This window comes from Aphelocoma coerulescens, chromosome 6 (genome assembly GCF_041296385.1).
Source record: "Aphelocoma coerulescens isolate FSJ_1873_10779 chromosome 6, UR_Acoe_1.0, whole genome shotgun sequence".
NCBI classification, from domain to species: Eukaryota; Metazoa; Chordata; class Aves; order Passeriformes; family Corvidae; genus Aphelocoma; species Aphelocoma coerulescens.
Genome location: NC_091020.1, coordinates 33,292,751 through 33,313,040, shown reverse-complemented (window position 1 = coordinate 33,313,040; position 20,290 = coordinate 33,292,751). Strand labels below are relative to the sequence as shown.

Sequence of the window (20,290 nt, the reverse complement as noted above, 5' to 3'; positions counted from 1 at the left end):
TCCTATTGTGACACACAAATGCCCCCCAAACCTGCACTGCCTGGGCTCTGTGGGGCTCTGTTGCTGGGATTTGACATTGCAGAAAAGTGACAAAAAGCTGGCAATCTCCAGAGGACCACAGTGACATCCAGTAACTGCGCCTCATGGCTGGAGCTGAGTTGATTTAGGAGTGAAAGTGCCCAGTTATGGGATTAATCTTCTGTTTCTGTGTGGTTGCTTACCTGTAAATGAACAGGCCTGTAAATAATAGTAAATAATAGTTCTGCTCCTGCTTTCACACAAGCATTAGCAGGATGCTGTAATTGCAAAAGTGCTGCTGCATCCAACAGGCCAAGAAAGGAACACAGTAAAAGCTGTGTGCAGAAGTTAAACATCGTTTGTAGTTGCATGTCTTTTTAATTCTTTCTGCTACACATTGTATCTGCTCTGTAGTTTCTAGCTACTGACATAGAAAATATTACTTTCAAAGTGAACAGTAGAAGTGATTAAATGAGCTTTTTTATGGGAGAGGTTAATTGCTTACAGATTTATTTTGTGCTTTACTTTTTTTTTCTTAATGGATTGCCAGACAGACTTCTTGTGTGACTATATGTCAGCCTGGGGCTGCTGGTGAATTATTTGAGGTATGTACCTGGCAGAACTGTTCTCCTGTAATCAACATGATTCCCAAACACCAAGTTCAGCTAACAACACAACTGAGATCTTCATAAGTTGATACTAAAGAATTATGTGTATATCTATAGATAAAAACTTTAAAAATATGGGAATTTTGAAAGTTCTACCCAGTTGGGTAAAGCATCAGAGTCCTCTGGTCATGATGATTCTTTCTTTTGGACCTCAGCAGCTCATCCAGACAGTGGCTGACAGACCTTCCTAAATCTGATTTTCTTGCTTAGACTGTGGGGCTTGAGTACTGTAGATGATTTCTTCCTCACCCTCCCATAGATCACAAATTTAGTGGTTTTCTGGTTGTTTCCCTTCATTTTGGCTCTACAGGATTAGTCCTCCTGGCTGGGACGTAGAAGAGACCCTGAGGGGGAAGCCCAAATGCCCCTACTTGTCTTCCAGGAGGTCTGCAGACCCCATTGTCCCCAGATTTGCTTTTTAGCTGTTTCCTCATTTGAACTTTAGAAAGCAAAGCACCCTCCCATTTCAAGGGAGTTGTGTTTGACAGGGGAGCTCAGAGCGAGGCCGAGCATCCCCTTCCTTTTCCACATCCAGGATTTTCGGGAGATGCCGAGCCCATCAATCATCCCGGTGTGCTGGGCCGAGGTGTTTGCAGTGGCAGCAAACTGAAACCCATCTTTCTCCCTCTTTGCCAGAAAACAGAGTATTTTTATGTTCTCCCCTTCACAGATACAGTGGTTTATGGTGACAGGTTTATGGCTCCTCACAACTTTCAGGATGCTCCTAAAACATCTGTCAAAGGAAGGGAACAGTTCAAAGTATCTTGGCAGAGCTGATCTCAGACCTGGATGTCAGCACTCCCTACACCACAGGTACAACCACCCCTTAGGCCAGATTTGGCTCTAACACACTCTTCCCCCCCCCCCACCCCAAGATAATTTTCAATAGTGTAATAAATTTTCCCATGCACAAGACAGAAGCTGTCTGAAAACAAGGGACCAGACCTCAATCTTCCCAAAAATGTTTCACTGTCTGATAACAGAACCTATGATTTCAGCCAAACAGCCTTTCACATGTGATTGCCTAAAAATAGAACTTCAGCCCCTGACAACAGGATTTTTCTCCTTTTTGCCCATAGTTGCTTATGCACTGAAAAATACTGTCAAAGCTTGGACTTGATGATCTTGGAGGTCTTTTCCAGCCTTAATGATTCTGCGATTCTAAGTTACAGAAGGCATTGCAGACACAGTTAAAATTGTGTTTGTCATCACAAACTGGATGACAAGTGCCCTATCCCAGAGGACAGAGCCAGTTTTATCCCCGAGTATGTAGACTGCACTGTCTTTAAATTCCAACCAAAAATTCCACTGAGAACTCTGCCAAAAGTAAATCTGGGCTATATATGGTCTATGTAGGTGGCTGGTGGGGAGCCTGGAATTTCCCCTGGTAAATCTGGAGTGGATTTGGATTTGTTGCAGGATGGGGCTGACCCAAGAACGTGGGGATGTGTCCCAGTCTTCAGTGCATGTCCCTGGAGCAGGAGGCTTCCCCCAGGTGAGGCCAGAGCTCTTATGCTGCTGAGGAGTAGAGGGATGAGGAGAGGAGCAGCCAGGTCCAGAACACACCCCAGCTGAAACAAAGAGAAGAGTTTCTGACAGCTCTTCTGGGGGTTATTTTGTTCCTCAGGCTCCTCTGGATAATTCTGGATCTCAGCAGAGGACTGCAGTCCAAAACTCCTGCAGGATCCCCACATGAGTGGCCCCACATCTAGTCCAGTTCCTTTGCATCAGGTATTTCATTAGGTACATGGAAGTGACAGAAAGGGCCCCCAAAAATCTTGATTCTGTCTGGTAGTGGAACAAAGGATTGGGGAATCACATACAGAGACAGAAACGTGAGTGAACTCTGAGTGTTCTTCCAAAGCCCTTTCAAAATGCTGACCAAGTGAGTCCAGGTGGTGCAGAAGCCAAGAGATGGATGAAAGGCAAGAGCCTCACAGAAGGAAATGGATGAATTCCTCAGCTGCCAAACTTGCAGGAATGAGGGCTGAGGCACCTGAGGCTGGTAGCAACGGGATACAAAATCCTGCTGACACATCTGATTTGTTCCATATTCCAAATAAGTACTTGGCTTTTTTGGTGCTTGAATGCAAGTCAAATGGCAATCAGACATGTAGACCCCCTGCTCTCTTACAAGAAGAATAAAATGGGGAACTTTTTAAAATATGATAAAAAAGGGCTGATATGGAGTTAGTGCAGATAAAATGCCACAGAACTCTTTGAAAAAGTGGACAGAAAATAGCACAGAACTTTTCCTCTGCAAGCCTTTCCATATTTCTTCTCATTAATCCTGAATCAGATTTTTTTCCTTTCCAATTAGAAAGCTGAAAAATGAGGAGTTTTATGCTCAGGGAAGCTTGCCTTGAAGCTTTCTCTATTCCATGGCTTTTCAAGTGCAGAATACCTACAGTTAGAAAATACTTTTGGCTCCTGTGGATGGGAAGCAGGACAGGCTCTCCAAGGCAGCACTGGAGTTAAAAAGTCTCAAATCATGACCTGCACTTTTCACATTAACATGTTGATGTTTTGCAGTGGAGATGAATCTCTTGGTGACAATGTGGGCACTTTTCTCCAGGGAAAGGACGTCAAACCTCACTGGGCAACTGGTAAAAATTAGAGTTTATCCTGAGCTCTCCTCCTTGGGTCCATAGGCTGGGATATGTGTTGCCTTCAGCTTGGATTTTTGGGCTTTCAGCCTGGAGCAGGCAGACGTGAATGCATTCAGTTTTATACTCACTAATAACACACATTCCAATTCATTTGGAGTTCCTGACACACTTTGCTTTGAACCACTGAAGCCTCCAATGTGCTAAATGTGGAGCCTGTGATTATGAGCCTTTGCTGGATCTTGGCTGAATTGTTAAACAAAGCAGAAAAGATGTTTGGACAGGATGAATTTTGGGAATCTTTTGCGGGCTGCATAAGGCTGTGCAACCATAGGAAGCTGGAATAGGGAGAAAGGAGCTCTGAACACTCAGGGCTGGAGAGGTGCCCACCCTCAGAAATATTTGTCTGAACCTTGTTTGAACTGCTTTATCTCCTTTGCTTTGGAGCTGGAGCTTCACACTGACCTCCCAGCTGAAGCTCCAGTCCTTCCCTACAATCCTCTCAGAGTTACCAAAAGCAATGTCCTTCTCAATTTTAGCATTTCTCTTTCTGCAGGCAGGAAGCTCAGAGAAAATGCTGAGTGTTCAAAATTTTAAAGGTGTTAACTAAGCTTTTAAATCCACTGAATCCTGGTGCTTGCTTAGTCTGGAGGCATTTTAAAATTTATTTATTATTTCCCTAAGATGACTTTTCCATGATTAGTTTGAAGGCAGGTAGAGAGGAGAAAGTTGAACAGAGAGACTCTGGTATGTCCAAATGCCATCTCCACAATGGACACATGAAAGCTAAAAAGTCCCCTGAGAGCTGAAACCCTTGGGAAGATGAACAAAAACTCAGGGAATCACACCTGAGGAAATGTGGGAAAGGGACAGCCTGGCTGCAGAGGGGGCTTTCTGAGCTCCTTAACAATCATACCTTTCTCTGAAATTACTTTAGGGAGGAACTGATTGCCTTTGCAAGCTGGGCTTTCTCCTTAGATTTTCCGTGTTTTCCTGTGGGATTCCTGTGCTACCCTGGGGTTTGTGTCCCCTCAGTGAGCCCAAATGCCAGTCAGAGACCTCTTCCCAAGGGAAGCATCTCTCCTGAACCCCTATAATTCCTCTACTCTTTCCTTTTTTATTTATTTCTGGGGTTTGGGTTGGGGTGTGGGGTTTTTTGGTTGTTGGTTTGGCTTTTTGTTTTTGGTTTTGTTTTTTTTTTTTTTTTTAATAAAAGAGGGTAGTCACACTTCAATCCAGGCCTGGATTTGATTTTCTCAGATCTCAGAGGTTTAGTTATTTTTTGAAATGCTGCTTTTTGGTGCTTTGAACTCTTAAATCCTCTGCTCTCAGGGTGCTTCTCAAGGGTGCAACAGCTTGGACATAGTGGGCTTTAAAGGGAAGAAGAAAGCTCTGTTATATGAGTTCCTAAATCTTTTGCTTTTCTGCACTTCTGGATACATCCAAAGAACCTCTGGTTATTTTCTGTGTGCACCTGGCCAATTTTTCATCCCTTCACTGAAGCAGTGTTCCACTGTTTGGGCATCTAAATGTATAAGTTACTTCTGACATTTTAATTCTGTCTTAGAGCTGTCCATCTAAGAATGCCCAGTTTATCAAATGAATAATCAGTTAAATAAAAAAAGAGTAATTAAGTGAGAAGCAGACAACTCTACCAAACATTTTTTTTTTTTTTTTTTACTCTGCTCTAGAAATTACAAACTGATTCCTTTTTAAGGCTTGGGAAGGAGTACAAAGCTTGAGTTCAGGTTAATTGTAACCACACAAATTTCCTCTGGAATCACTCTCTGAGCAAGAGCTCCAGGCACTATGATAACTTCTATGCCTTATGAGAAGTGTTTGGGTTTATTAATTTCTCTTGTTATTTCACATGCAATAATAACAACAGATGTGATGCTAGGAAAAAAAAAAAGTATAAATGTCTAAATTTGCTGGAGCAGACACACCAGGTCTTCATAAAACTCAGACCTTACACTTTATAAAAGGTTTTAAAACTGAGTTGGATTGGTTTGAGGTATTTCCTGTCACAGGCTCCTTATGTAGGTCGAGTATTTATCCCAGATGTGCAGCCTGGCAGAGGGCTGGGCAGGAAGGGAGACCAGGGTGACAGCTCAAACTGACCCTGGGGCTGGAGCACTGCCTCCCAGCCATGCCCCCTTAGTGCTGCTGGAGGAGAAGGGGTGGGAATTCCAAGGGGTGAGGGTTGGCTTGGCAATCCCAGCCCACCTTTGAGGGTGTTGCTTGTGCATGGAGCTGTGTTTGCAGCCGTGTGCTCAAACTTTAAGTCACCACTGAGGAGCAGCACATTGTTGGGAAGATTTCAAACAGACAAGGATGAGTTTTATCCAAGGCAGCAGAGGAGCACTGATGATCAGGTCAGAAGGATGATCTTATACCACTCATCCAGTCTCACTGCAGATACAGACTGCTGCTAGCCTGCATTCTGTTGATAATTTGAGTATTTTTAGTTTTAATCATAAAAATATGAAAGATGACATCTCAACTCTCAGCTGAGTAATGACTCTCGGCTGCCTAAAGGCACAGCTCATGCTACTTCATCAGCCTGCCTCTGGAGTTTTCTGGCTCCCATCAGGAGCTAAATCAGAAAGCTAAACTGAGTCAGAAAGCTCAGCCAGTAGAAAACAGCGTATGAAACCCAAAACTGAAGAGCCAAGTGATTCTATCCACATCCATGATTTACTCGTGTTAGGCTTTGAGCTACATCATCGAAGGAAGTTAATGCATCTCTTTCAGTATCATTTTCAACTCATTTTCTGCCTTGTTGAGAAGTAAAAAAATGCAGTTTTGTCTGTGCTGGAGCTTAACTGGATTAAAATTTGAATACCATTAAGTGGAACTGACTGGGAAGTGCCTGATTCCAGCCTTTCTCAAGTGTAAATTTAGCACTTGGGAGTGGAGGTGACTGTAGTAGTGGGGATAAAATTTAATGGCTTGTCACTACTAATGAGAACTTCACAGTTTCTCAGGTTTTTCCTGCTCTGTGTGTGTGGGCTTCACATGTGTGCTCAGGAGAGTGAGAAGCTGAAAGGTGGGTGATATCAGAGTGGTGCCATTTATTCCAGTGGAATTAGGCATTTCCAGAGGATTTCTGAAGCTGTTCTTGTGTATCTCAGCCCCAGGTGAGCAATTCTGATCCTCAGGGTGGAGCATTTACAGCCCCTTTCCTGTGTCCTCCCACTTGGATACTTCCTTTGGGCCACCTTAAATGCATGTTGTGTTCCAAAACCATGGCTGTGCTGCAAAATCCTGAAAAAACAGTCAGAACTCCCAGGAAATGTATATTTCTAGGACCAGGAGTTATGGATACTTTCCAGTTTATGTATGTTTAAGGAATTTCATGACCATGCTGTCACCCTGCCCAGTGAATGTGCTATACCAACTATGGATATATTGGATATATTTACTGCTTTATAAAATTCCTACTACAGCCTGCACGGAGGGGGAGGGAAATAATTGCACCACGAGCCAGTTTTGTACTCATACAACTTCTTATATATTTATCCTGTTTTTGGTAAAATGCACTTAAGTGGGATTGCTAATGTGGTTAAATTTGAGCACTTCTAAGATGTCTCATTTATTGAGCCGGGGTTGTATCTTAAGATCAGAGCTATTTCTGTCTTGGTTTTGTGCTTGTTAATGGTATTCCAAGTTTCAGTGTTTATTTTTAATGGCTACAATTAATGCTCTCAGTGTAGAATCTTTGCTCTTGCAGTACACCTCAGTGACCTGGTATTTTTAGCTATTTCTGGCACGAAGATGTGTTTTTAATGGTAATTTTTGTCCTATACCCAGCCATTGTGCAAGTGGTCTGTCTCAGTTTTGTTCTCCATTTTTTTGGCTAAGTCTGTTTGTTTGGCTCTGGAAAAAAAGAGGATTGTTCTCATTTTTGATGGCTGCACTCAGTTTTGTGGCTTTAGCCACAAAAAAAAGTTTTTTCTGTGCTTGAGAAAAAAGTCAGAGAAGACAGTTTAAAATTAATAGCACAGAATCCAGCCTTTGTAAAGCTCATAATAAAAAGTTAAGAACTGATATGATATTTTTCAGAATGGATTTCTTTTTGGCCATTAAAGATAATATGCTCTCTTCAGTGTGATTAAATTAAATACTCTGTAGAGAAAGGGGAGGTCTTTTCAGGTGTGGGTACAAATGGGAGGGTACCTTGTGCCACATCTCAGGTCCCATCCTCTGCCAGGCTGGTGGCAGCAGAAGGCAGCTCAGGGAATGAATGTGATGTCTGGAGTTTAGATGAGCCTCTTGAGTCTGAAGGCTTGGCCAGAAAACTCCCAGGCACTCTGGAAACTCCTGCTTCCAGCTGTGCCAGGAATAATAGAAGCTCTTCCTGCTAAATGATTTGTTGCATCTCGAGCCAGCCACAACCTGCGCTTGTGAGAGAGCAAAAATGTGAAAAATAAGGAAAGAAAATGAAAAAGTGTATTTTCTGAACCTCACTTGGTTTCATGTCAAACATGACCTAAAGAACCCGATAATTTATTCTTTTATTCTTAATTTATTCTTTATCTGTTTTTAATTCTTCAAGAGCAATCATAAGAATGAGTGTATGTTGCAGTGCTGGGAAAAATATTTCCTCCTGAGAGAAGTCCCCGATGTTGTAGACCTCAAAGAAGCATTTGTTGGTTGTCCTAGAAAAATATACAGCTTCAAGGCAACATTAACCAATAATTAATGAGCTCTTAGGATAGGAAATGTTGGCACCTCCTTAATTCTTTATTTGATCTTTGGTCTGGGACTATAATTCAGCATTTTAGCTTCGGTGCAGGGGATTTCTTGTAAGTGCACTTTCCTTGCTTTGCTCTCGTGGTGCTCTGGGAATGGGGTTTTCAGAAAAAGTAAATAAAAAGCAAAATGTGTGTGTTCGAGGAACTTTCACCTGCCTCGAGATGCTGCTTCAAATGATCTGGGGTGTAGGGTGACTGGGGGCCTGAATTCAGGCCAGAAAACACACTTGTAATTGTTAGCAATGCTTCAGATATGAGCAGAGTCAGAAAACCACTCAGACTGAAATCCATGGACGTTGTTCCAGGGAAAAGCTGGGCCATAGCAACGGTAGAGTGTGAGTCATGAACATCTGTGGGAATTTCACACTTCCATGATCACATCACCAAAGCAGCAACATTTAGAGACCACATTTGCACCCCCCCCCAATGCCCTCAAAAATAAATATACAATATTTATGTAATATATATATAACAAATTGTTTAGAAAATGGAAAACTTTATTATGTTTAACTCAGCCCCTACAAAGGCTGTCCATCACAGAAAAGCAATCAGAAGATATTTTCAGCAAGGTGAAAGTCATCAGAAATGTGCTTTTACTGTTATTTCACCTTGCAGGTGCCTTGCAGCATTAAAGTACTTTGCATACCTGTGACCTAAGCATAACTTTAGCTGCAGAAATTAGACTGCCAGAGTTCCCATTCAAAGTTTCTGCTGTTGGAAGATGAATTATCAACCAAACTTTTCAGAGGAAAACCTCTAAATTTAGCTGCAAGGGCAAAATTTATGATATTGGCCTCATTAAGAATTTTTATGCAAGACCATAAAGACCTAAGAATAGTATGAATAGTATAATGAGCATTAAAATCTTAATTCTCACAAAGTATACACTTATTTCTGTGCTTAATTTAGCTCTATCAGTAGCTTCACAGTTTTGCATCTTAACTGCATGTTAGAGTGTTTTGTTTAAACGAGACTTGAATCCTGTATCTTCCCGTGGGACAGGAGATTGTCAGACTGCACAAAGCTGATATTTCTCCTTTTCCAGGTCTCAGTCTCTCTGCTCATCAGGAGTTAGACAAGCACAGACTTGTAGGAATTGGAGAGGATTACAGGTATGGCTCTTAAAATACAGGCTGAGGAGGAAACATGATGCTTCTCTCTGCCCTTCCATTTGAAAAACTGGACATATTCCAAAATTGATGGAAAGCACTCCTTAAAGAAAAGAATGGTTTGTCTGCTTTGCCTCTGAAGGAGGAGGACAGAATGATTTCCTAAATGCATCTTTATTAGATACAAGAGCCATAAAAGCAATCTGGGCTTATCTGGTACTCTTTATTTAGACCAGAAGGAAATAAAATAAATTAATAATTTAGGCAAGAGTCATGAACACAAGTGTTTTCCTTGCCCTGCTCACCCGTACATCCTGTGGAACTGTTTCTGAGGATGCCTGCTAATACAGCTGTGTGATACAGAACAGCTAAAATTGCAGCACAGCAGCTGTAATTATGCTGCAGGAGTGAAGGAAACCAAGCTGGCTCTGCAAAAGGTGGGGGTTTTGTCCAGAGCTTCAGTGGAAGATGCTGCAGCAATAGGACAAAGCCACCATGAGGATGAGAGCGCTTTCAAATATCCCCATACATGCTGAGATTGCAAATTGAGCCCCTGGCTTGAGGAGGGAGCTCAGCAGCACCCCCAGGTATTGATCTCACTATAGGCAACCCTAAAATAAGAGGTAAATTCAAAATTCTAGAGATGAGATGGTGGCTGAGATAATTCCTGAGTGTTTCTCGTGCTGATTTTAAGGGACAGGGGATTTCTCATGGTGCCCAGCTACCAGAACTGCCTTGGTGCCCTCAGCTGGGACTCAGCCCCCTGGGAGAAGGATAATTGACAATAATGGACACTGAGATGTGGCCATTTAACATTGCTGTAGGAAGCTGTTCTGGAATGAAAACCTCACAAGAACACACTTCCACAGACAAATGTTATTAAGTCTGAATCCAAGCTTTGTGTCTTTTCTCAGCCTGGAATTAATTGATTTGATCCAGACATCTTCTTATTGTTTCTAAAGTGAATACCTATCCATGGCTGCAAATCACAAGTAAAATCATGGTTGGATATGGGCCAGGAAGAGCAAATGTCCACAGCAGCTTCTTCCCTGAATGTTTGCTTTTTATCTCTGAACCAGAAATGCTGTAGGTGCATTTCATTAGTAAGTTCTTTTGTACATAGGATGTGTATTTCCATGTCTCTCAAAGCCACAGCTGAATTCCCTGTGTTTTCTAATGATGAAATTTTCAGTTGGTTAAAGAAACAACCAAATAACTGGGTCATTTCCAGCTGAATCCATTATGCAATCGATTCACACAATCTCTGATCATTCCTGCTGTCCAATTTCTGTAGCTTCCCCAAGGTTTTTTCAAAGTGGCATAGAGAGTACAAAATTGTTAAGACAGTCTTACTGACTGGGTGGCAATTTTCATTGCTACATGAAAGATTTCTTCAAGTTAAATAAAATATATTAAAACAATACTTTAAAAAGGAAAGTTTTTATGAATGCCATAAATCAGCTTCTTTTCCCGTATGTTTTTCAAAACTAGGTTGTCCTGGTTATCTCCAGTAGCTTTAAGAAGCAGGGGACACACACCCCAACAAAATAATTTATCCAAAATTAAATTCACAGCATGACTCAGGATTTTTTTTATTTTTCAGTCGTGAAATGGCAACTTCAGGTGGATTTTTTGAATTATAATGAGTAAATTAGAGTTAATCAGAAGAGGCCATACTGAAAAATTTGTCACCACCATCTCTGTGCATTACAAATTGTTGGTTTGGTCTGCATGCTCCTCTTTTCTTCCCTTTATTGGTGTTGGAATCTGTAAGCATGTGAAAAACATGAATATTCCTAAAGTATTAATATTCAAATATTATGGCTAAAAATAGAAGACATCATTTTAGTTAAAACCAAAATCAAAGGTCTTCTCTAGTGGAAAACTGCACAAATTCCATACATCCAAGCTGCTGCAAACAATAGTCTTGATGATTCCAAGAATATCATCCCCATGTGGAGTTACACAGATGGAAACAGCTAAAGGTCTTGGAATGCAAATCCTGTTGCTCTGCTCCCAGCTCAGGATGTCCACTGGAGAAAGAGGAGGAAATTATTTTCATTAATTTTCAGTCAAGTGTTGGAGCAAAATATTCAGGTTTTTTCTTCCCAATATAAAAGATAAAAAGTTGATTTGATTTGGTGAGTTAGTGAAGTCACAACTTAAAGTCTAGAGAAAGCAGGTGATCTCCTCTTAATATATAGGATATATTATAATATTAATAGATATTAATATATTAATATATAGGATAACTGTCAAAAATAAATTCCAGGATACTCTTGAATTGGTGGTAAAGATCCTCATGATTTCACCTGGAATGTTGCAAGGCTTGAGCAGACTGGGAAAGGACAGAGTGCTGTGAAAAATGCATTGCAGAGTTTCTGCCAGAGTTACCTGTTCTACCTGTTGCAGTCCCTGCCTGCTCACACAGCCTTGGTTTCATTAACAGCTCCTGCTAAATTGAGCATTTCCTAATATTGGCCTGATAATCTGATGCATTCATAGACAACACAAGTAATTCATCCTTGAAAAATAAAGAGCAGTCAAGTGCCTTTCTCTGAGATCCATATGAATGTTTTTTGTCTATTATTGAGCTTCAGTTTCTCTAGAAACAGAGATAAACACCAAAACACTCAGGGAATTTTTTCAGCCTGGAAATACCAACCTTGCAGCCTAAATCCACAGGCAACCCAGGAATTCTGCAGCTTTATAGTGAATTAATAACATTTCATTCTGAATAAAACCAAACCTTCTTCTCATACCTGCATGGGCAGGTGAATGTCACTGCAGGGAACCTCAGGCCACTCTGACAGGCAGCTGCCAGGCTCAAAAATAGCCCATTTCATACAGCTTTCATCAAAATAGGGTTTTGCACAGCAGAGAGCAGGGGTGGATAGGGACTGTGCCTGTGCATCCTATGGAGCAGGGATGTGACACCTGGGGTAGCTCCACAAACCTTTGCTGCAGTTTGGTAGCAGAGAGCAGGATGTGAAACAGAGACTTTTCACCTTCTATTTTATAACTCCCAGCAGTACCTGTAGATTTCCCCTTGGCTTTGGTAGGTGCAGCACAAACATTGAATTAAATGATATTTTACAGACCAAACATGCAAAAGCAGCTTGCTTTTATTTTCAGCTTGCCTTTATTTTCAGCTCAGACCTGGCACAGGTCGTTCTGGGTAACTTTTGAGTGCAGGGAATGTTGAGATTGTTCACAGAGGAAAATGCACCAAAGTGCAAAAACATTCTCAGGATTGCACCATGAGATTGATTTCCAAGCCTCTCCTGAGGACCAAACTTGTTAAAAAAAGGCAGGCAGCTCCCAGCTATGCAATTTACTCCCAGCAGAGATCTGTCAGAGCCTGAGACTTCTTCCAGTTGGAGTATGATGAAAGATGCAACACTCTATAAGGAAATGCAATTAAAACAATCAGACAATGAAACCAAAGTCCTCCCAGCTATTCCTTCCTCTGGCTTTCCTTGTGCATCCTGTCTCTTCTCTGTTTTGGATAATTGAATTGAAAGCTCTTTGAAATGAGGAACTGTCTACATTTTAGCTTTTATGTAAGACTGAGATCACTGTTGGGACTTTAGAAAATACATTCATTTTTAGCATTTGCCTTTACTACCTCTGAAGGAAGCATTTGGCCCTGGATTTGTGTGAGAACACTCCTAAGGATGAACGAAGCAATAGCAGCGTGAATTGACAGCAAGTAACATTTTTCTGGAAGGATTTTAGTTTGTTGTGAACTAAGGAGGAGTTTGGGAAATCTCATGTCTTGCAAGTTTGTGCCTAACAATGCAAAGCTGCACCTGAAAGTTAAATACAACCAGGATGAGATTCTCAGGTACATTCTCACTGCCCAGGGCAGTGGTGGACTCCCCATCCCCGGAGGGATTTAACAGAGGTGTGGATGTGGATGCCCTTGGGGACAGCCGTGGTGAACATGCAGTGCTGAGGGAATGGTTGGACTTGATGATTTTTGAGGGCTTTCCCAACATAAATGATTCTTTCATACTTTGATAACCTCATGACATTTTGGTGAGGGATTAAAAAGCCAAACATTTTTCTGCTAATCACGAAACAGAATTTTCCCAGCCTCTTATCTCCCAAGAGCTCCAAGCACTGGTTTGCTAAAGTAATGTCATTTGCTTTTCTTTCCTCAAGGATGTGAAGAATTTGGGGCTTAAAGACGTGGTCCTTGGTTCAAAATTGCTCTGTTTGTGCTTAATCACCACCTCTGCAGAGCTCAGCTCTCCGGGCTCCCAGACCTCTGTAACAGATGCTATTGTGCACCAGGAGGGACTCTGAGTGAAGCTTCCAGAACAGATTTTAATTAGAAACATAACTTCATACAGTAGCTTGGAACGAGTACAGGGAGGGAGAAAAAAATCCAAGCAAGTGATGGAAAAGAAAACACCAAAAAGAAAAATAAAAGGGCGTTTCAGTGGTGTTTTGTACTGAAAAGCACTTGACAGGAAATACTGTGCATATCAGTGAAAAACTGAGGCACAGAGCAAGCAGTAATAACTCTCTGAGCCCCTGAAAATGGTGTAAATCTGCGTTGCCTCATTGATTTTCCAAGAGCTGCCATTTCTCATTGACCTCAGCACTGCTGTGCTCGTTTATCCCAGGGAGGACCCCGGCCAGCCTGGTGCTGCCGAAATCCAGAAACTTTGAATACTTGTTTGTTTTGTGTTGTTTTGTTGTTGTTTTGTTTGGGGTTTTTTTTTGTTTTTCCTGTTTAATTAAAATTTAATCAATCTTTTGTTTTGTAGATTGCCCTCCACTTGGTCTAGAGACATTAAAAATTACTGACTTCCAGCTCCATGCCTCCACAGCGAAGCGCTACGGCCTTGGGGCCCACCGAGGAAGGCTCAACATTCAGGTAACATCAATTTTTCCCCCAAAGTGGGAGCATGGCTCCAGGTTGTGCTGCTGAATAAAGAGAACCAGTGGATAGTTATTGGTTCTGACTGCTTTGTCAGCTCATGTAATGCAAATGAAGGGGAAACACTGGCACTGTGGAAGTGAGTAGGTTTGATGGATAACCTTTGGGTTCGTGGGCTAGTTAGGAAAATCTCCAAAGTGGTGTGCAAATCCAGACAGACCTCTGTGAGCAAGCACAGGTGGAGGCAGCTCCCTTCCCAGCTCCAGGAAATCATCCCAGCTCCCTTCAGAATCAGCCTGCAAGGAAGCTCTCACAGCAAGTTGCGTTTTCTTTGTTGTTTGCATGTAATTAATGACAATGGTTAATTGGAAGGGTGGTTTCAAGTGAAACCCTTTCCCTAAGGCAGTTTTTTTCAGAAGCAGTGATTATACCATCCAAAAAATGCTTCAGTTCAGGACTCTCTAACATACAGTCTTGTCTAGCTTCTTTTATTTAAGATTAAAAATGTGTTTAGGTGCTTTGCAGGACCAAATTCCATTTTGCCATTTCTCATGTTTCTGTTTCCCACTTTCTTATTAGTGCTGTTCTCTGAATTACAGTCTGTCCAGACTAAAAATGCTACTTTGCATGATAAAGCACAACATTTAAAGCCATAAACAGGATATTAGCACTGAGCCAACAGTGAGAGGTCTCTGAAGTTTATTTAGTTTGTTATCTTTTATTATTAGATGCCTCCATTTGTTTTAGTCTCCAGCTGAAGGGCTTTGATATTCATGGGGGCTAAGGCTGGGACTAGGAGGGATGAGCTCTGATCAGCAGTGCCATTCCACATGGTTCCCACAGGAAGAGGGATCACCCTTGGTTAAAATCCCACTGTGCCTCTGCACACGCAGCTCTCTGAGCTTCTCGCTGGGGAAAATACCTGCATACCCCTCCTGGGTTTATTTCAGTGCTTGTTTTAATGTGTTAGTTGGTCAGAAAGCTCAGGAAACCACTTTGGAAAAGCCAGCTGGGGAGTGGGAATGGGTTCTTCCTTTCCAATCTGGTGTGCAGGTACAGGGGGGTGTGTGTAAGGTGAGGTCTCACCTGCAGCCTTCATATTTATTGGCTTCTGAGATCTCACTGAGGTAGTCTGCTTCTTTACTTGATATTTTCTGCTAGGAAAAAAACCCCTCATGATCACAAAAATAGGATGCAGAGGATATTCAGGGCGTTCTGGAGGAATGTTTAATTATTTTATAGCACTCTTGTTTATATAATGGCATAAAACCAAGGACTGCGATGCAAACCTCTCCGTTGGTTGTGGCTACTTATTTTTCATGCTGCTGTTGAAATTCAATCTATTTAAACACAAGACCACACTGGTTTAGACCAGGAGTCCATCCAGTCCTGTCGCCACCAGTACTGTGTTAAAATAAATAGAGAGATGATAAATAAATATATAATATATATATAATAGAGTGTTACCTGTGGCTGATGTTTCCTCTAAATCTAGTCTCCAGAGAAGCCAAGGGCACAGTCTTTACTGGGAAGCAAGGCAGAAGCAAAATGCCACTCAGCTCTTCCTGAAATTTCCCAAAGCTTGGATTAGACCAAGTGTGATCCAAAGCTTTTTACCCCTACTGAAACTATAGACAGAGAAATTCCCTAACGCCCCCGACCACTTAGGGTTGCTACTAAGGCTGGCACTGTTAGAAAGAAATTGGGCTTGCCTTTATGTTTCTTTACAAACAGTTTTCTTTGGGCTTCATTAAAAATGAACAGGAGTAAAACTTTTCTAAACCTGGAGCCTGCAGGTCCCTGTCACTGGGAATTCAGTCACCCTCTCGCTGGGGTTCCAGTGCTTCATTTTACTCTGCAGGAGGGTTTCTGAATTTCATATTTAGAGCGACTTTTCTTCTAAGCAGGGACAGGTACTGCAGGTGGCTGATGTGCCAGGTGGGTAATGAGCTCCCTGGTGATTTCTCTTTGCTGCTCAGCACAGGAGGTTGCAGCACGCTGGGCAAAGGCAAAAGGCACTGGGATTTAAGCTGCTGTGTTTTCCTGCTGTTCAGAACTGAACAAGAAGGAAAACACTTGGCCCAGCTCGGTAACACTGATGTGCCTCTGGAATTCTGTGAACATGTTATGCTGTGGGTGTGGTGACAAGCAACTTTATGGGCTGCTGCTTTGTCCAGTGATCTGGATATCAACACAGAGCTGTCACAACGTTCATGGGACTGTGGTGTTCCCCCCCGAAATAATACAAAATCTTCTCTCTGCCCAACCTCATCATCTGATGTGAAGTCAGCTGAGGAGCTCAGGGCTCTCCCCAGGTAACTGGCACTGCCTCAATTCACAGGGAATTTGCAGAATAATTAAGTTTTTCCAAAGCTTTTGAAGGTTTGTTTTGGTTTTTTCCTTTTTCCTGTTTCGATTATCTGAAGCACATGAAATGAATCAGTTGGTGTGTGCTTTATTCCAAAGAAGGACTGGCTTAAAATTGGATCAGACCTTGTAGGATCTACTTCTCTTGTGCCCTTGCATTGTGTGGGACCTGATTTTGCTGTCAGTCCTGCCTGAATATGAGGATTAAGATGGGGTTTCTCAAGGGCAGAAACCGTGTTAGCAAAGCCCCATATTCTGGAGATCTAGCTGCAACTGCAATAGTGGCATAACCAGTAGTAATTTAACATCATCAAGAGAAATCATGGCATAAAATAATATTAATTGAGGCTCTTTGCCTTCGGGGATCAAATTAATTAATATTTGTCACTTATACGATAATTAAGAGTGGTTGAAACGTGAATAATTAGTCAAACTATGTTTCTTCCCCTTCCTCATTTTCCTTGTTAGGGAAATCCAAACATTGAAGATTAACCAAGTAAAGCAATCCTGTGTCTGCAAACACAGGTATTTGTGTACAAAGGAGACCTCCCAGAGCCTAAAGAGGTTCCAATAGAGCTGCAGAGGGACTTGGGGCAAGGGATGGAGGGACAGCACACAGGGAATGGCTTCAGACTGCCAGAGGGCAGGGCTGGATGGGATATTGGGCAGGAATTGTTCCCTGGGAGGGTGGGCAGGCCCTGGCACAGGGTGCCCAGAGCAGCTGGGGCTGCCCCTGGATCCCTGGCAGTGCCCAAGGCCAGGCTGGACATTGGGGCTGGGAGCAGCCTGGGACAGTGGGAGGTGTCCCTGCCCCATCATGGCATGGGGTAAAACAGGATAATCTTTAAGGTCTCTTCCAACCCAAACCATTCCATGATTCCACGTTTGCCTTCCCGGGTCTTTCTGGTTCCTTTTGAAAAGCTGCATTATCAAATCTCCAGGAAAAGACCAAACTACTGAAGATCCACTTGCAGCCCGTGTGTTTTAGTTCTTCCCTACTGGCACTGGTTGCTATAAATACCTGTGATGAGTAATGCTTTTTTTTTTCCCCTCCCAAACTTCCTATGGTAAAATAATTTTTTTGATCATCTTGCTGGGGATGGAAAAGATTTTAAGTAGAGGTGGTTTGATATTTGGTGTATTTTTACTGCTGTTCCAGCTGATTTCTGGCAGAAGACTGGAATTTCTTTCTTTATTTGAATCATTTTGGTAGTATCATCTCTCTCCTCATTATAGAAAAAGTCTTTTAAAACAGTAGTAATGTGAGCAAGTTTTTATTCTGCCATGCAAACATCTAATTTGGAAGAGAAACATGAATTAAAATTCAAAGTCACCTTATTTGTAAAGTAATTGTAACCTTCATCTTATTTTCTGGACACACAACAAGCAGCTGATTTGGTTCAGCTGAATTACAATTTTCAACTTTCACACTTGGGAATAACTTCTTTATGAGTGACAGAACAAAGTCTCTCTTCCTCTATCCAAAAGGTATTTTTTTCATAAGATACTGCATATTGAGAAACATTTTGCATTTGGCTGCAAGTGAAACACAAACTGGGTTAGACTTGGAGTTATTCCTGAATATTCTGTGAAGGGAAAAAGGATTTGCTCAAGACTTTGCCCTGGCTTCCAGTTTTTGTTAGCTCCTTCAGTCCCCTGCTTATGAAGATAATTTAAGTATCCATGACATAACTTGAATCTGTTCTTTCCAGTAATTCAATATTGATTTTTTTTAAAATTCAAGTAAACACCTTACTGAGGAAAGGTATCTTGATCTGTGTTATTTGATGGAATGCTTGGTGATAACTGTACCCACCTCTCAGGAATGATCATTTTCCCAAAGAAATTTAATAGGAATTCTAATTACTAAATATTTCCTTGAGTTTATAAGTTTATTTATTTTATTGAAACAGTTTTTTGAAGTGGCCATAGGGCAAATTAAGCACCTTCAGAAAAAAATACAGACTTGAATCTTGAGAGGAGAAATTGTAGCGCAGATTTCTTGAGTTTTTTTCCTTCAGAAACATTTCTAGAAAGGGCTCCTTGATTGAAGTCCTCTTTTTCAAGTAGTATTCTGTGCTGATTAGACTCAGACACCTTCTTCTTTTTACCTGTATAAACCATTTCTTTACCTTCAGAGAAGCTGATATCAGAAAATAAGAGAGCAGGAAGGACTAGCAGCATGATTTCTCCTTTTCTTTCTTATTTTTTTCTTTTTATGGTATCTTTGCCCCGATTTAAAACCAGAGTATTTTAAGCTGTGGATAACTAAACTCCCCATATTTTATGTGCAACTTAACTTTATTTAAGCCCAGTTGAAACCATGGATACTCATGTATGTAACCTAGGTGGGAGGTTTTTTTTTTAATAAGCACTTTTTCCTTCTGCTTTCCTCTTCTCATTGTAATGTGGAGGAGAGCTCTGTTCCCTGATAAGCATCACACCCATGGGAAACACCCTCAGCTTGAATAAGGACCAGGGATTGGGAGATGGGGGGACTTGTTCTGCAGGAACTGGTGGAATTTCCCCGGTGTGAAGGGGATTAGCAGGATGCTGGTTCAAGGTGCTCTGTAGATGTTAACACTTCCTGGCAAGCGTTGGTTTTAAAGCCTGAGGCTGCTTCAAATTCCATCGTATTTTAAAATGCATTGAAACCTTTCCTTGCAAAGGGTTATAACTCAGGTCAGTGACCATGTTTGTATTCTCATGTTTTCCCATTGTTCTGCTCTCCTGGAAGAATTTATCTCCCATTGTTAAAAGGCTTTTTCTCTGTGTTTTTTTTCTTTGACTTCTATACAAACTTCCCCTTAAAGTATCAGACCTAATGCATAGGAGTAGGTGGCTTAATTTAATTTTGCTAGATGGAAGAATACAAATAATTTTTAAGCTGCCTTATCTCAGATCTGAATACCTGAGAAAATGAGAAGGTTTAGGAATTTAATTAGTGTCCTGTGTTTTGCAGCACTTCCTTCAGATCCCATCAGACTCACACTGGGAAAAGGGATTAACCACTGCATCCTCTCTGAGTTAGAGCCACCCAATGCCCATTTGGGTAGAAACAGTCTGTAAACCTCTACATGTTCATTTGGGAAATATTTAGCAATATCCATTCTTGGAATTGCATGGATGGTGATGGTAAATCCACATACACCACAGATGAAATTCCACAAAAACACATGTAGCCTCAGAGGACCACATGGTAAAGCTTCTGTGCTCTTTATGGCAGTATCCAGCTGGGTGCCAAACATTTCCTGGGTTTTAGAAGGAAAATAAATCTCTGAGGGCTTCAGATGCTAGGTTTCATTAAATTCTAGTTCAGATTTATTAGGAAAACAGCTTACCCAAAATACCTTCAGCTATTTCTTTGAAAATGCTGGGAAGGCTGTTTGTGGTGGGTTTCCCAGCAGAAATTGGGATACAGATTTGTACTCAAGTTGGGGAACAGCCAGACATTCCTGAATTTTTAACCTTTGCCACCCTAGCTATGAAAATTAATCATTCTGGTCCTGGTGGGAAGTTGTGTTACTGTTTCCTTATGCCCTCCACTCTGCTCTGCTGCTTCCAGGGAAAATGGGATTGTCTAATCACTGACCATTATTTACATGGGCTGGAGCTGGCTTTTTAGAAATGTCAAAGCTCCGCAGACCATGTGGCTAATTTGTTCTGGATAAAGGCTCTATCAGGCCACAGGCACAGACAGGTGAAGCTCTGTTTATCTTTTCTGACTTAAATTTATACAAAAGCATTCTTAGTTTTCAAAGGAACTTCCCAGAATTTCCTGCCCCGCTTTGAGTAAGGAAATATTTTGGTGAGGGCCTCAAGGGTCTCAAAGTGGTGCCAGAGGAGTGAGTGGGATGAGTGATGTGTTCCTTTC

The 20,290-nt window shown here is 41.6% G+C and overlaps 1 protein-coding gene across 2 annotated transcripts in view; it reads left to right on the top strand.

Moving 5' to 3' along the window:
• Positions 1 to 20,290, top strand: part of CPXM2 (carboxypeptidase X, M14 family member 2) — a 66,807-nt gene that overhangs the window by 7,994 nt on the left and 38,523 nt on the right. For both annotated transcript variants that reach the window (XM_069020220.1, XM_069020219.1), the window contains one exon: positions 13,937 to 14,046. In XM_069020220.1, coding sequence (XP_068876321.1) covers positions 13,937 to 14,046 — 110 coding nt within the window. The remainder of the gene's footprint in view (positions 1 to 13,936; positions 14,047 to 20,290) is intronic.